General features: G+C 38.2%; 1 protein-coding gene across 3 annotated transcripts; it reads left to right on the top strand.

Annotated features, from left to right (window-relative positions):
- Nucleotides 1-1,224: 1,224 nt before the first annotated feature.
- On the top strand, nucleotides 1,225-16,104 carry C2H7orf57 (chromosome 2 C7orf57 homolog). Of its 3 annotated transcripts, XM_067292437.1 has the most exons (9): nucleotides 1,225-1,345; nucleotides 3,203-3,400; nucleotides 4,159-4,267; nucleotides 4,399-4,561; nucleotides 10,815-10,915; nucleotides 11,947-12,083; nucleotides 13,452-13,466; nucleotides 14,645-14,710; nucleotides 15,790-16,104. In XM_067292437.1, the coding sequence occupies exons 1-8, from the start codon at nucleotides 1,288-1,290 to the stop codon at nucleotides 14,689-14,691; spliced, it is 828 nt and encodes a 275-aa protein (XP_067148538.1). In that variant the 5' UTR covers nucleotides 1,225-1,287; the 3' UTR covers nucleotides 14,692-14,710; nucleotides 15,790-16,104. The 3 variants fall into 3 exon arrangements, with proteins under 3 accessions (XP_067148538.1, XP_067148537.1, XP_067148536.1); XM_067292436.1 differs by having other exon boundaries at nucleotides 14,645-16,104; XM_067292435.1 differs by lacking the exons at nucleotides 14,645-14,710; nucleotides 15,790-16,104 and having other exon boundaries at nucleotides 13,452-14,096.
- Nucleotides 16,105-17,572: the final 1,468 nt, after the last annotated feature.

The raw sequence follows: 17,572 nt of genomic DNA, 5'->3' as shown, positions 1-17,572 counted from the left end.
TTCTCCCCCCTCTCTCAAGAAAAAGATGCCTGTCGTGCGTCTGTCAACCTGAGAAGTGCTACTACGTGTTCCTAGATCTCCAGCAGTGATAGTCACCTCTGTCTTCCTTGCGTGAGCCCCCTGGAACACACAGCAGTGACTCATTAAACTAGCCCAGAAGGCTGTGGAAAAGGAAAGCTAACACAGCCACCCCCTACATTACACACTCTGTCAGTCACTGCGCCTTTCGAGCATGCGGCACCCCTCGACTTTTTACCCTGTCTCTCCTGCCACTGGGGACCTTCAAATGCAGATCTCGTCCAGCTAGACAGCAGGCGCTCTGCAAGGCGCCCTGCCTTCGCTGCTCGGGTGCTCTAGCCGCACCTGACGATTTGTGGGCATAATCGGGCATCTGGACTTGCTTACCTTCCAGCTTCTCCAGCGCTTCGTTGGTTACCTTCTGCACGTCCTGGGAAGGAACACACAGGAGAGCGGCTCTTAGCGGGAAAACGAACGGGCAGCCAGGCGCATCCCAGCGCCCCCAACAAGGCCAGCCAAGGTGAACTTGGCTGCTCAGCTCCTCCCTCCTCACCTGCTTGCCTAGCAAGAGCGCACCACACAGAGCAAAAACGCCCTTCGCGACGCCTTCTGCTACGCCCTGGGAAGGGCAGAGGCACCAAACCTCACACGGCTCGACGGGGAGCATAAATCCCTCCGTGGCCGGGAGTATTCTTGCTGCGCTTCGGTGGGCCTGCACAGCCGACCCCAGCCCGGCCAGCACGCCGCGACGGCAGGCAGCCTGCGCCCCCGACAGCAGCCCCCGCTGAGCACACGTCCCGGGCCCACGCCCAGCTGCGGACTGCCTGAGGAGGGCAGCGGACGGGCTGCCCTGCGCCTCGGCCCTCGCCGCCGGGGCCGGGGCCGGGGCCGGGGCCGCGACACCCCCCCGCGCCAGCCACCACCAGGCAACATGGCGGGGGGCGGGGCTTGCGCGCCTCCCCCGCCCGCCTCCCCGCCGCGGCTCCGGGGCGTGCTGGCCGCAGGCCACGCCCCCTGAGTGCAGGGAGGGGCGGGGCGGGGCGGCGACGGGCCCCGAGCCGCCGCCGCCGTCGCCATGGGGACGGCGGGCGGTTGGGGCGGCTTCGCGCGGGGCCGGTCGGTTCCGCCGGCGCGCGGAGGGGTCGCGAGGGAGCTGGGCGGCCGCGGCGGCGAGGAGCGCGCAGCCCTCGGGCGTCGCTGCCTGGCGCGGAGCCGCGCGCAGCCCGGGCCGGCTTTCGCTCTCGTCTCTCCCCGAGGCAGGTCCCCGGGATGAGGAGCGCCGTCAAGGAGCCGCCCGCACCCCGCAGCCGCCGCTACGCTGCTTGCGGCAAGTACCGTGCCTCTGCCGGCCCCGGCCCCGGCCCCGGCCCCGGCCCCGGCCCCGGCCCCGGCCCCGGCCCCGGCCGCGCTCGCTTGTGCCCCCGAGCGGGAGGGCTGCGGCCGCAGCGCGCCGCGGTCTGAGGTGTATCCCGCGTTGCTCGCCCTGCGGCTTGCCTGGGCCATAAGTGAGAAGGCTGTTGGATGGTTGTTGTCGTTGTTTTCCCTAGCTCGTATACCGAAGGTATTCGCGGGCATTTTCTGATGGCACTTTCCAGCGGTTGCAGTGCACGAAGCGATGTTAGCTTGCTACTAAGTAAGCTTTTCCTCATGTAAAACTCCATGTCTTCTGCTTTGGAATGGAAGTTAATGGCACGTTATGCTTCTGTCAGGCGGTCAGTCTGTTACTCCTTTTACCTTGGCGCAAAGATATCTCAGCCTGGAGTTTTCTGTGTTTCAGGGCCTCGCAAGGTGCATTGTTTTATGTAATTCTCAAAACCAAGTCTGGAAGCAGTATTTCTTTTCCAGGAGGTAGGGAAGTAATTGATTTTTGGATGGACTCTGAGGCAATCTTAACGACCGAATGTGGAGTTTGTCCTTTGCCTTTTCTAGCTCTAGTGGGTTAGCCCCGTTTTAAAGATTTCTGATCGGTTCCCACCTAATTTAGTTTTTTTTTTTTTTTAAGTTTTTTCTGAGCTCTAAGCATGTTTGCTATTCCCGACTAATTTTAACACTTAGTGGTTGCATTTTAAATTATGGGTTTTTTTTTCTGTTTTGCAGAGGTTCTCTAGAAGATGTTGCGGGGGGAAAAACTCGTCTTAAAACACCCTGTACTCTAGTTAACTCCCAATAGAGTTTAGCCTGTTAGATGGGTCTTACTGATCTATTTTAGAGGAAATTTCCAGTCAGCTATCGTCATTTTCCATTGAAATAGAAACTCTTCCTAGTCAATTTATAACTTTTGGAAAACTCTCTTCAGTCTGAAGGTATGAAGTAATGTGGAGTTCCAGGATGGTGGTAACCCAGCAAATTGAAAAGAAGAGAACATTTGAGATAATTAGGTAGAGCAGTTCCTGATGGATCAATTAGAAAGTGTAGTGAAAGAAAACACAGTCTAATATTTCTTTGCCCCTGCCATCAAGCGAAGTAGGTTCCTTGGGTTTTCTTTTTTTAGCTGAGTTTCTGCATAGCTAATATTTTTCCTGATAGGATAAGTTACCTTTAGTAGGTTGTCTGCCTCAAGACAGTGTACTTGCCCCTATGTAGCTACATTTGCTGCATTTGGGCTCATTTCTGTGAGTTGCTTTTGTGTCTTTCATAGCATAATTCTTTAGTTTTTTTTCTTTATTGTTTCCCATACCATTTTCCCATTAATGAGGACTTTTTTAAGCACTAAAAGATGAGAAAGGATTATGTCCTTTTTTTTTTTTTTAACAAGTAAAGGCTGCAAACAGAAAAGTCAGAATACTGTTGTTGCTTTTGTTAATAGGTGAGGAGGAAAGGAAACCAAATGCTTATTGTCTTCCATAACTGTTGCTGGTTTTGGTGTCCTTGGTCTCGTTTTCTGCATGAAACTAGATGATCCTATGTATTAGAATACTTTCAGTGAAAACTTGAGTACTATTTCAAAATTTAAACGAAGGTATTTCTTTACTGCATCTGATCCCCTAAAAGTCGTATGTACTATGTCCCCCGCAATAAGCACACCCTGTCTTTTACTTTCCAGCTGAAATGCAGCATATTGCTTGAGTTTCAAACGAACTCTCTTCAGTCTTAAGTAACAAACAAAGTTTGTTGTTTTTGCTACCTGAAAAAGGATGTTAGCAGTGAACATTTACTGTAAATATTTTCTTCTCTTTTACTGTAGAATGGTACTACCACATACCCCTGAAAGAACCAGAGAAATCAGTGAACTCGGGAATTCCACTTCCTCCACCATCCCAGATTCCAGGTCTGAGTGACCTTGCGGAACCTCAAAATGAAAAGATGTTTGGGGGCCGCAGGAAGTGGATCAAAGATACTGATTCAGAATATGTAAAGTTGGCAAAGCAAGGAGGCCGACCTGGTAAACATCTGCTTTTTTTGTTTCCTTGTTTTTCTTTTAGTTTGGTTTGTGGTAGAAAAAGCTTGTAGATATTTCAGAAGAATCCCCTGGAGTTTTGAAGTTAAACTATGGAAAAAAATTATTGATTGAAAATGTGATCTAAAAGCCAATCCTTGCAGCCTATTTTTAATTTAGCTACTCATTACCAAAATCTATAGTCTTGTACTGTATCTAAACTAATTAGATCAGTATGACAGTTTAACTGCATTATAGAGAAGTCTTTACAACTTATGTCAGGTTTATTTAAATAATGCTCTGGTGAATACGATCTCATCCCAAAAGGCATTATCGGAAAACTTTGTAGAAGTCTATAAAGTGTTTTTTGTTTTATTTTATAATGACATTCAGCATGTTACAGTTCTGTACGTGCTCTGGTCTTGTACCAGGATAGTCTGTATTTTCATTTTTTACTTTATTGGAAAAAAAGTGTGAAACTTGAATAGATAGCTTGCACATAAACTTAGAGTAGAATAACCAATACAGAAATAATAATTCCCAGGCACTGGTAGAAATATGTCAAAATACTTAAAACAAGATACATGGTACAATTGAAATGCAATGCTAAAAGGTTCTGATTGTCCATTTTTATCAAGGGATATGAATAATATTGAATAGAAAAGTATCTCTTCCTGACAAAGCACCAACCTGAAGATAAAGGTAATGCTTTTATTACCAGATAGAAGTCAGACCATTAGCAGCTTTTATCTTTTTATCCTAAGACTTACTGAAGCACTACACTCCTGTTACAAGGAAGTCATCTCCAGTAGCATATGCTGCACCTGACTGGTACTCACACCGCTCTAATCCCCCAACAACCAATGAGCCGCAGTAAGTCTGCTGAGATCCCACATAACTTTTTAGGTTCTGTATTCATCTGTTAGTGTTTCAAATGAATATTTTGTAATAAAGTGTAGGATAATTATCCATAGTACCAATAACTGTTAAATTTTTGTCTGCAGGAACTATGTTTCCACTATACCAGATTATATGATTCATGAAGAGTTTAAGGCTGGTGATCATCATAGTAATAGCTATGAGACAAGAAGAGCACCATTTGATTTCGATACGAAAAGTGTTTGGCAACGGGATGCTGAGGACAAAGAGAACACAGAGAAAAAAAAGGTATGATTGAGAGATGTTCAGTGATGATGCTTTCTGTGTAGAGCTGGTGAAGACGCTTCTGATTGGACTTGTTGGTTCTTACTAAAGGGAAGTTATAGTCCACTGCAATTTCGGTATTCCGGGAGCAATTTTCTGTATTGCAGTTAGAGAATGATAATGAAGTCATGTTTCTCTTAAGTGTTCCAGGTACAGCATACGAGCCAGAAATGCAATTTCCAATCACATTATATGGTGCATATATTTAAGTGTGTATGAAAGCCAATAGTTCTCTGTTTTCTTATCCTTTATTTTCCCCCTGCAATTTAATTTACTCTTTGTCAGTAAATTCTTGTTCAGTGGTCTTGGGGGAGGAAGAAAGAAGGGGGAAGAGGGGAAAGGAAGAAGAAGAAGGAACAGAAGACTGTTCAAAGAAGGGCTTTTGTTTTAGTTTAAATTCAAGAGATGCTCCTGAAAGATACTGCACTGTCAATCTAAAAACAGAAGATGCATCTAATGCAAAATAAGTATAGCACAAGCTGCCGTTAGAACAAAGTTCTGTGTGATGTCTTGGCTTTGTCCTGGAAACCTATCTCCCAGCCTCTCTCTTTCCTCTTCCTTTCCTCCCCGTTTAGATGTTTAAGCCTGATAGGTTTTGTTGTTGTTGTTTTGGTTTTTAATATGCTCTCCAGTTTTGTGTGCCTCAGTTACTGTAGTCCTTTGGAGCACCCAGGGGAAGACTTTTGATATACTTGAACACCAGTAGCTATCTTCCACTTGAATGCAAGTGCAAATGCTTGACATTTTAGGAAAACCCTTTGCCTTTGCTGAGATGAGTAACTAATGCAAGTTTGGAACAATGGCTTGTGGAAGTGGGTAGGCCTTGCTTTTCAGGACAGGCTTGGGAATGTCCTCTTTGTCTGCGGAAACAGTCAAACACACAATGTATGCTTAAGCTATAATTTGACTGATGTCTCTAGGTGAAGTTTTATTTCTGTAGGAGACTTAAAATACTGAAAACGGAACTTAAAATACTGAAAATAGAAATACAGATTGCCATGGAACCCCCTTACAGGATGAAAACAGGAGGGAGATGAAGCACTGTTCCTCGCTCCCTTACTTAAGAACCCACTATTTTCAGTGCTCTGAGTCAAATTTAATTTTGACAAGAGTAGGTGCAATTCAAGTCTTTGTGGTGGCTGTTAAAGTGAAATTGAGGTCTGTTTCTGTTAGGGATGGAGTTTGATCAAGACCCAGTTTCATGCACAATCAGGGAAAGTCCCATTTGTTTTATAGCCACTATATACCCGCTTTCTTTTTTGGTGATATGTTACATTCAGCTCAGTTTCCAAATCTCCTGATAAAATTTACACCACTCTTGAAAGCTGAAGCTGAGTTTCACTCAAGCTGCTAAATCCCAAGCCTGACTCTTTATGGTTAGATGCCTAAAAAGACAGATTATCTGTGGATCATTCTGCTCCTTAGTTTCTTCTCCCCCCCAACATCTCTGAAATGGTTGTCTTCCTTCTTAGTACCTTTCTTCTTGTACCCTCATGAGAAGTGTCTCCTATACCTTGAGACATCAAAAGGTGCTTTTCTTTCACAGCTACTCCTAGTAGTTGTCTCTTGTTATAAGAGGTTTCTATCTTGTGTTTAGTTGAGAGTACTCCCCTGAGGAATCTTTCAGTAAGGCAATGGAACTAGTCCTCCCAAACGTTATTTGTTTTAGTTTTCTGACTCTACATCTTGTATATTGAAATGTTACAGATGTATTCCAAAACCACTGCAAGAAAATTTCTAACCAACATTCAATGTACTTGTACCACTATGTGATGATACTACAGTGGCAAACTACCTGAAGTATTTAGGTGATATTAATTATATTGAAAACTTTTTTTCAGTCCAGTCTGACTAAGCACTCCTTGAGAACAGAGAGGTATGGTGCAATCACGGAGAGAAGTCTCAAAGGGTGCCCTTATGGACAACAGCAAAAACATTTAAACCTCTAAGGGTAGCAGTTGTGCTCAGTTCAGAAAACATGGTTCCCAAGTGAGCCCTTGCTCTGGATCTTTAAGCTTTTATGCTGCTCTGTTCAAAATATTGGAATCTTCATCACTGCTCATACTGAAAATGTTTCTTATGTTTGTAATTGTGTGCAGTAGGACTGGAGACCAGGGAGAGCCATCATATGGTTCTCTATGCCTCAGCACAGATCCTGTTGTTTCTTCCTGATGCCTTAATTGCAAGGATACTTCTCTTTCTTCTGGGAATTATGCAAAGCAGCAAAGAACTGTCAGCATATGAAGGATTTAGCTTTCATCCTCGTGCTGAAGTGACAGATTACTAGGCCAAATGGAAACATCCTTTAGCCTACACACCATGTAGTGTTTCAACCAACCAGGGTGGGTTGAAAATGCTGCTAACTGAAAGAGAGGGCTAAGTATAGGTGGGAGATCAGTTAGATGCAGTATCAGGGTTAGTGTCAGAGTTGGGGAATCTTTCTGCTACCCCACTAAGACTACTCCCTCATGTGTGAAATCATATCTCCTAGGCATTTGCATTGGACTTTAGCTTTTTGTTAAAGGATGTTTTTTCCAGAGGTTGAAAGGAGGAACTCCTTTAGTTAGTGGTGCTATTCATACCCTAACAGTCAATATGCTTCTAGTAGAAGTGTTTGAAGTTCCCTGTTCATCATAGAATTCACCTTTTCATTGCTGTTTCCACCTTTTAATTGCTATCTTCCCTCAGTATACTGGGGACACAGGAAACAAAACTAGATTATACCAGTTCTTTTTCAACTGATCTACAGTTTGGCCTAGTAAATAAGCACACTGGATGGGGGACTCGGGATACCTGAACTCCATCTATTCCCAGCTCTGCCACTAGTCTGCTCCATTAGCTTGTGCAAGTCACCTCGCTTTGCTGTGCCTCGGTTTTCCTATAAAACGGAGGTAATGATAGGGATCTCTTTTTGTAAAGTGTCACGGAGTTCTGCTAGGCATACATAGGTATATATTTATCATCTGTCAGTAAGTACAAGTAACTTCATCTGGGTTTTTTGTCTTGCTTTTTCCATATGGAAATTTTTCTAGAGCTGTGGTGAGTGGGTCTTTAGTTTCTATAGTAAGTGTTTCATAGCCAAACCCTTAAGAACCCTATGTATTCCTTCAAAGAGTAGGTCATATCTTGCTCGTGGTCGATACACAGGTATTAAGGTTGTCAGAAGAATGAGAGACTTCTCTCCATGCCCAGACAGTTTGTGCAACTCTGAATGATGGGATTTTTCCTTCCAAACAAAAAGGAAAATGGGATCAACATTCCTGGCTATGCATTTAGTATCTCTAGTGGTAAAGCACCACTAAATCATAAGCCTCAATAGCAAAATTTCCTTTTGAACTTTTGATGCATGCTGTAAGAGTTGTTCAGCATCGCTTCAAGTAGTTGACCTACAAATCACAATTAGCGTTTATTTGAATCAGAGTCTAATAAACTTATATGTACAATAAATGTAAAGAGTAATTTCAGGGTATGCTGTTACCATCTCATTACAAAGGGAGAGAGCATTTTAAACAGAGAATGTGTGAAAAATGACCTACATGGTTAGCTTGATTTTTCTTGAAGGCACTGTGGATGTTAAATAGAGACCTGTCAAAGTGAAGATGCCTCCTCAGCTATAATCATTAGAGTGTAATGGCACAAGGGCCTGTTCTTAATGCTGAATTTGCACAGTGAAGTAACAGCCTGATGGGATTCCAGACCTGATTTGATTCCCTTCAAAAACAAATTCTAATATGTTCCTTAGTTCCCTTTGTCACTCATTACTGGATTTGAACGCTATGGAATGTTTTGGTACTTGCAGTTTACATTAGTCTATTTCATTTAATTTGAGGAAAAGAAATTGAGCATTTAGAACAATGCGCAAGTTTCACTGTGTTAGTCTTCAGTCTCTTCTCTTTGCCTTTCCTTTTCTCTCTCTTTTCCTTATTTTTGATAGTTGTCTCTAGATTTATTTATTTGTTTGTTTATTTTTTACTCATCTTCTCTTTAAGTTTTAGGCTTCCTTTTCAAATGTTTCTTCTTCTCAGTGTCAAGACAAGAGTCTCCTCTCTTTCCATCTACTATTTGTGTCAAATATCAAATCATGTTGTGTTTCTGTGTTGCCCTGTGTGCCGCGCAGTGAATAAGCACCAAAAGTTACCAGGCCTTGATGATTTATGCTTGTCTTATTACATTGATTTTGTAAGTTTCAACACTCAGCGACAGTGTCCTGGGTCTGGAACTTCCATGGTATGTTGTATCTGAAATGGTATAATGATAAACAGAAAACAACAGTTATATTCCTTGCACACTAGGTTAGTGTTTTTGAAATATAAAATACAAATGGACCACTTCAGAAAGTAAGAGTTCATGGATTTAAAAAGCAGTTGTAAGGCAGCTTTTCACCTTTTTTTTTTTTTTTTTTTAACTTCCAGGTTGGAAAAAACACCCCCTGCCTTCATCCAACATCACTGCATAATATTCTTACTAGTATCAACTCTTTTTATTTGACAAGCGTCCCAGTTTTTCCTATCTTTAAGGTTCAATATATCAGCAGTCTGTTTGTCTGCAAGGTAGTAGCCCATCAATTTATTTGTTACCAGATTCTGGAATTTTTCTTCTAGTGAAACTGTCTCCACTGAAGTCTGTAGGAATTTCTGCACTGAAATAAGGTAGTTTGGATTGGCCTTCTGTTTCAGAATCGGTTTCTCCCAGAAAATAAGAAAATCATCTACATTCCCCAAATACTCATCTTTCCCCCCTTTTTTTATTAGTTTGTTAATTAGTTCATGGATTAGATATATACCAATGCTGTTATACTTTTTTTCATTCTTTCCATACTGAATCTGCACGTGCTCCTTAACTCTGTAGTGTATTTACATCTATTTTAGAATTTTTCTTCATTGATATTTTCCTGTGAAATGTTTTATTGTGTCTGCAATCCAATTGCACTTGCTCATTATACATCTAATTTTTGTGCTCTGTTCCTAATTTTTTTCTCTGTTTGGTTAACTCTGTTGTAGTAAGTGTGTCCACTTAGGTGCGGGGGATCTTTATGCCTAATGTACTTTTATATAGCAATATAGCACTTCTAATTACCATCTTCTGAATTTTTTTAAAAATAACCTGCCATTAGTATCTTTTATGCTATGGGTTGTGCTCCCATTTTGGATGTTTAAAAGATAAAATGGTCAAAATAGTATTAATTAAAACAATATATTAAAATAAAGGAAAGGCTTTGAAAATAGTTCATGCCATCTTCATTTTTTTCTTCTTAATGAAGTGAAGGAAGCTGTAAGTAGTCTTTAAAGATTTTGTTATTTTTATTTATTTATTTATTTATTTTTAAACCTCAAATTTCTTCCCAGTTATTCATCAAAAATATCTGGGACCTGTTGGGGATACTTAGTTTAATGTTTTTGTTTGAGGGAAGTCTGACCCTTCCATAGTCATTGATTCTGATGGGTGTTAAATAAATAGCTTTAATAAGTGTTGTTGATGTTTTTCCATTACTTTTCAGTTTTCTGACTTTCACTCCTAGACTTTGTAATGCCATTTCACTAGCTTCCTAGGTGCCTTCTCATCTGTCTGCCTTATGGGGATATTTCAGTATAGTCAAAGAGGTGAAATCTATAACCACTAGGCAACCCTGAGTTTCTTTACCTGTCATTACGTATAAAAAGATGATAAAAGTAATATTTAGTAATATATACTTCCATTGTAGGTTTCTCCCAACATATCTGCATTTGCTGGAATCTCAAACCTCAAATTAATGTACTGCAATAGCTTTATTATTATATGGGTTATCCTATGCTTTTTATCAAAAAAAGTTGCTGTAATTAAACTGGGAATGAATTTCTGGTCCCATTGACTTCAGTAAGACCAGGGTATTTTCAAAGATTGCATACGGAGAACTGAGCCAAGATGAGAGGCTGCAATTGCTAAATTTGAATTTGAAACTAATTTTCAGTAGAAGCCTACAGCAAGGAAAAAGGTCATGGATGAACTTATTCCACATTATTGCTATACTGAACAGACAGCAGACAGCTGATCTCATCTGGAATAAATATGTGTTTTATTATCTTATAGTATTCCCTTATTCCTGTATGCTTACTGCTGGAAAAAATATTCCTAAGACAGTAACACTTACAGATTCTTAGTCTAATATAACTCATTTTTCACACCTCTTACTCATTTTTATCATAACTTACTTTACTAAATTAAGATTTCTGTAACACAGGTAAAGCTTCCAGCTATAAACCCTAAATATCAAAGCAGAATGCAGAATGTTTCTACAAACAAGGAATTCAGTGGGAAAAATAAGCTTACCTTTCCACCTATGTAAGTAGTGAATTTATGAAATTTGTTAAACTCCTAATCCTGCAACCATTTGTGCCTATGAGTAACCCTATGAAATTGTATAGATCCATGAATGTATTTACAGACTTCGTGGGTCCTTATTGCTGCTAAACTTGCTATCACCTGGAATACTGAAATGGTTTTATAAACAGCTAAACTAATAGGACTTCAACTTACATGGCAAAGATACTAAATAGAACTTTGCTTTAGGAAAAGTAAGCATACAGTTGTATGGTAGAACTTCATGTAGGTCAATGTTTTTACCATATTCTAAATTGTTTGGTTGTTTTTTTTTTTGTTTTTGTTCTCAATACCAGTAAACAGATACCAACTGCACTGTTTTTCGTTATTTCTGTGAGCATAGTTTACAAAGACACAAGTGAGACTATTGTTTTAAGAAATCATATTAACTATTGCCCAGCATGAGATGAGGCACAACAAAAATACTGTAATGAACACCTGGAAGATATAACAGTTTTCTAAGCAAGTGCTTACATCATCAAGCTGTGTGCACAACTAAATTGCTTCAGAGAATTTTAAGTCTTAAAAATACACTATATGCATAGACATCAGTAATCTCCGTATGTTTTAGAAATGTGTTAATGCAAACTAAGTGATTAAATTTGGGGACAAAATACCACCTTCATAACATTATAATAATAATATCAGCCTTTTTAACTCTCACATTCTTCAGGTGACTTCCCTTTTTCATTTCTTAAGACCGGAGTTCTGTAATTATTATACATGTAAAGTTCCAATAAAATGCATGGCTCTTCTTATGTAAAATTATGCATGTGTGTTTTGTGAATCAGGTCTAGATGTATGGGGTTTTTTTTTTTTAGATGATTATATGTAGCATATATTATTTATTTCTGCTTACTGTTACTTGCAAATAAACTATTTGGTATAAGGTCACTGCTTTTAATGTGCAAAATAATTTTTTTCCTCCTAATCCTCATTGTGGTTTACTTATGTTACCTTTTTCCCCCAGTATATTTTGTTTGGCTTTACAGGCCTGCTCAGAGAAATGGTGAAGCAGTAAACTTCAGCAAATTAATTAGCAACGGTTATGGGGCTGACTGGATTCAGCAGCATACTGAAAGGGAAAAAAAGGTTCAACAAACATCAGAAAATAGCGAGCAGTGCAGAGGTAAAATTATTGCAAGTTGATTGCCTCCTCTCTTCCCCCCACTCCCCCAAGTCAGTTGTGATCTCAAAGTAACAGGCAAAGATAGCCCTAATTTTTGTGTATCTCTTTAAATATGGTAAAAATTAGTGAATTACCATGCTTGGCATATAATACCCAAAGACTTTTTTTAAAAACAAAAACAAACAAGCAAAAAAAAAAAAAAGTGGAGTCTTGCTTGTAGTCAGAGAATGTGGGAACTTCTGTGGCTTTTTTTAATCTTTAATATTGTAGAAGTATGCCCTGTTTTGATCCAGGGGTTCTCTGTGATATATTTTTTTTGTAAAAACATTAGAAGAGACACAGCTGTCCTCTTGATTAAAGTTAAGCAGACTGAAGTATTTGCTGCATATTTGTTGTGAATAGTCCTTGGCCCTTAAGTTTTTACTGAAAAACTCCTTATAAATATCATTGATACTAGTATTTAGGAAATAGATCACTGTACTTAAAAACTCATAAAAATAAATGTATACACTTGTTTGAATATAGTGGCTTTGAAGCAGTTTTATTATAGTAAAAATGTTATACAGTGCTCATGCTTCCAAATCTTTGTCATGCACAATGATAATAACTATGACATACATAATTTATTTCTAAGTATTCTTAAAGTGTGTGGGGAAATCCATGTTGCAAGTATTAAATAGTCCTGATAATCATATAAAATCAAAGCTATTTATTCATTTATTCTTAGTACTATGTTTTCTTTTTTTAATAAATGTGTGTGTAGGAAGTAAAAATATTTCTGTGTAAGTAATATTTCTGTAAAAGTATGAGTTCTGTGCACTCATACTTTTACAATTCATTTCCATTTTTAATCTGTCTTCCTGTTGTCAGTTGGCAATATTTCCTAGCATCTTAGTGTCCCTTTAAAATTAACTCATGTACCCCTTTCTTTGTGACTTTATTTTCACTTGTTTCAATTTGTATTTCATGTAATGTGCATCTACTATTTTTTTAAATTTACTGAATAGTCTTATGTCAAAGACCTTTTGTTTTGGCTTTTTATAGTGGTTTGGTAACCAAGTTGGGTGTATCAGCTTTGTATAACAATCTTTTAAAACAGTATTTAATATACATATTGTAAGCTCCAGAATTTACTGTATGTTTTTAGACTTTTTTAAAAACTATATCAGTGAATACTTGTGTATATACCGTGGATTGTTGTAACTCTCTTGAACTTGATATATCAATGTGTGCAAGGCTTAGAGGCAGGTTACTTTAGTTTGTATGAATAGCACTTCCTGAATTGATTTTTTTTTTTTTTTTTTTGGTCTTCCATTACTATTAAGAACAACTATATTTATAGTAAAGGGTTCTTTGTTGTCTTTGCAGAGTCCCTTTCTCCAGGTGAGTATCGGAAGAAAACAGGAGAGCAGAAAACTAAACTAATGTGTTATCATTCGAAAGAAAATCTGCTACAAAACTAAAGGATGAACCCAGCTCTCACTCTGGACCTGAAATAGAGTGCCTAATCTGAGAAACTACTCTTCAAAATCAGCTTGAGTATCCAATCTCTGATCATGCAGAGGATGCTGCCATAGGAGAAATGAAGACCTTATAGGTCAATCTAAAAATGCTCTTCCTTAACATGAATGAAGACCATTAATACTCCTCTTTTGCCTTCAGATTCTATTTAACATTCTAGTGCACTGATATTTTTCTTAATGAATTTTCCATTACTGAAGTAAAGGAAAGGATTTGGGATCTTCAAAACCTCCAAATAAGTTCACTTGGTTATAACTGATTTCTTTAATGTGAAATGTGCCTCAAATGTAACATTTTGGAATTAAAGAAAACTGAAGATTTTCAGGGTAATGGTTAAATTGGTTTGGTTATAGCACTGAAGCATAAACAGAAAATGAAATGATGAGTAGACTGTAAAGATTGGTGAAAAGTTAATATGCTACATAGTTTGATATACAGATGCATTGTATTTTTGAAATGCTTTTCTTTCCCAAACTGTTAAATAACATGACACCTGCTTTTCTTGTATTGTCTTCTTTTGTCAACCACAGCTATTCAGCCTGAGATGCATTATGTATTTCAATGTTTAAAAAAAAAAAAAAAAAGGTTAATGCCCTGATCAGTGTGGTTTTGCCCCAGGCGTATTGTACCTTGATTCAGTTTTGACTTTATCCTCTTCATGCTTTCAGGTGCGCGCTGAGGGCACTGCTTGCACTTTCTTCCACTTGGGTACTTTTGTCAGCTTATCCAAAGCAATTGGCAAAATGAGGATCTTGCAGCTCCCTTCTGTTACGGAGCTTTCTCTGTTTTCTGCTGCACAAGCTAAGCCTAAGAAATATCACACAGGAGATAAAATGGAATTACGGGGCATTTATCTTGGATTATAGATTTACATCATACTGTAAACTTTGCATGTACCTTGTCTATCTATTTAGTCAGAAATTATAAGTACTGGAATTTGTATGTATTTTGAGAAGAGGAAGAGAAAGCAAAAACTCTAGCTGACCTTGTCACTTCTGTGGTTGAAGATATCATCAGTACTTTCATCTTTTTTATTGCAGATTCAGAGCCATCACAGCCTGAAACAGCACCTGCAAGCAACAAGTGAAAGCCACAGCTTCAGGAATGTAATAAATAGCTTAAAAGACTATTGGGAAAAAGCATTGGGAAGTAAAGCAGTATATGGTTTATGATAAAGTCCACTATTTATATGCTAGATTACATTTATCTGATAAGATTACATTTCTAGTTAAACTGTTCCCTTGTTGAGTACTTCAGTTGTTTTATACCCTCGATGAACTTCATTGTGCTTGATTACAGCAAGTTGTAAAGCATAGGCAACAGCTGTCAGTGTGTACACTTAGACCTTTTCTTAATATAGTTTCAAGAAGCAAAACTAAAGTTCTCTTCTACATGAGACTAGTGCTCCTTTGCTGTTGTCAAATAGGATTACCCTGTTGCTGTTGATCTTGACTATACATGAGTACTGTATCAATGTAGTTAAAGAAAGAAACTTGCTGGTTTGGATATGATTATACTCATGACCTATATCATAAAGGAAGGTGAGGTGGAACTTTATGATATGGGACTAATTGTCAATAGAAACAATTGAACTAATATGGCTACTTTGGGTAGAAAAGTCAACCCTTCACTGGAAAGATGGTATCTTAGTCCTCAAAGCAGATTTAGACCAGATATTCAGCTTTCTTACATGATTCTGTCGCTATACCTGCTGCATAAGGACTGGTCGTAGTGTTCAGAATTAAATTAAGACCCAGGGGAATTCCCTGTTACAGTCTTGTTTTATAGAAGATGGGTCATTAGGGTAACAGTGAGACTGACTAAGCTATGCATGGTGTCTGCACTTTCAGCTTTTAAATAATAATTTTATATATCTTTAAGTTTTGACTTGGAAAAAAAATTAAATGGTAGTTTCCTTTGTTTATTCACTCCAGCAAAAAAAATTGTACTTTCAGATAGCAATGTATATTAATTATTTTGCTATTCTGAAAGTTAGATATTGACATTTTAATGTTTATGCTTTTATCTATTTGAATGAGGAATTATCCCTGAAATCTTGTGAAAATAGAAATATTTTATCGTAAAGCCTGTTAGAAAGTGCATGAATTTTAATATGATTTTTTTGCTTATACTATAAAAAATGAAGTTTTTAATAAATTGGTAATTTGGTTATTTTCCTTTTCAGAGTGTACTCTCAATACATTTTACACCTTTGAATCCAGAACTGAAGATTTTAATGTATTACTGAATCTACATCTCCACAAACAGAATGTTTAGAGAGTTTGGTTAAGCAATACTTTTCATTAAAACTTTGCTATGAAAATTGATTGGAAATATATAAACCTATTGCTAATCCTAAACCCCCAAAATTTCAGGGAAACCTGGTGGGAGTTTTACTGTTGATTTCAGAAGAGCCAGCATCTGAGTCTCTTTGCCATTCATTTTAACCAACAATTCAGGCGTCTAAGTTGCATTTACAAAAATAAAGGACTAAAACATATGACAATGGCTAATGTGTAGTTATTGATTAATCAGTACATTTTTCCAAATATGAAGAAATTTAAGTTGTATCAAGTTGTATCTGAGGAAAAAAATACAAAGAATATTAGCTTAAGTGAATTTCTATTTAAAATTTGTTTTGTGAATTCTGTTCAGATATAGTGAAGCCTTTAATTTTAGTGTGAATGCAGAGCTTTTGATGAAATCTAATTTTCCAGGTTAGAGTACCAAGGGATGCCAAAGCTGGGGCTCATAGTGTTAAAACCTGATCAGTAGAAAAACTGTCACTGTGGAGCGGCACTAAATAATAAGTTTGTGTGAAGAAACTGTGTATGTATCACAGGCAAAGCGTTGATATTCTCAGGATTTCAACTATAAAAATTTAACCTTAATGCAATAATCAGCAGTAGCTCTACAATGTTTTCAGGAAAAATAAGTACCATTTTATGAGTTCTTCAGAATTACCCAGTCATATGAACCTATCTCTGAGAATTCAGCTATGTTTTTGGTACAGTCTTTGGATAAGATTATAATATTTATTATTAATGTCTGTAAAGAGTCCAGTAGAGAACTTGCTGTTCTGCCCAGCAATGGTAAACTGCAATATTAAAATGAATGCTATTTCTGAGGGCCTATTAGAGCATACTTAAATGCCATAAACTATAAGCAGTAATAGTATTTTTCAGTCCCACCTTGCTCTTCTGACTTACAATATCATAGGAAACACTTCTATATTATTGTAGGAAATACTGCTCAGTGTTACATATTTTACTGATCATAAAACATGAGCAAAAGGAGAAATAGGAGATGATGATGAAACTGTGAAGTTGATTAAGGCAGCCAAGCCTTTTCTAATGCTCATCAGTTGAGTAGTAGGTTTTGTGCTCTTAGAGGTATATTGAATCCATTTCAATTGTTTATATAAAGTTTTCTTTAAGGTGTTCAGTACAAATTTATCAAAAAAGTTGAAGACAGTAATGTTATGAAGCAATAACGACATGGGTATTTAAAAGTATTTTCAAATTTATAGATCACCTATTCACAGAGACTTAAGGGGCATGCTGTGCCAAAGTTGTCTAAGTCTATTCCATAAAATATGAATTCTTGTGTATGTGTAATACTGCATTACTCCATAATACTGCTTACCTCCTGGGGAAAATTCTAATAATTCTCTTCTATATTATGGTTTCTTTTTTGCAAGAGAAAGTTATGTATGAAGTTTCTTAACATAATTTTATTACTTTGAATCATTTGATGTCTAAATGCTCTCTACTTTTGAACACTTTATCTCTATGTTGGAGTTTTTGTCCAAAGCTGTTCCATTTGTTAAGCAATTGTTAGAGGAAGGGAAAGAGAAAACTGAGATCTTAACTTGGTCACTCATTACTGTTATTTCGCTTTATTATAGAAGTGTTCTTAGCATTTATTGTACAGGCTTTCAGTGCATCATATCATATTTTAAACATTGT

The sequence above is a fragment of the Apteryx mantelli genome, chromosome 2 (genome assembly GCF_036417845.1).
Source record: "Apteryx mantelli isolate bAptMan1 chromosome 2, bAptMan1.hap1, whole genome shotgun sequence".
NCBI classification, from domain to species: Eukaryota; Metazoa; Chordata; class Aves; order Apterygiformes; family Apterygidae; genus Apteryx; species Apteryx mantelli.
The sequence above is the reverse complement of the archived record's forward strand: the minus strand, read 5'-3'. Positions and strand labels throughout refer to the sequence as shown.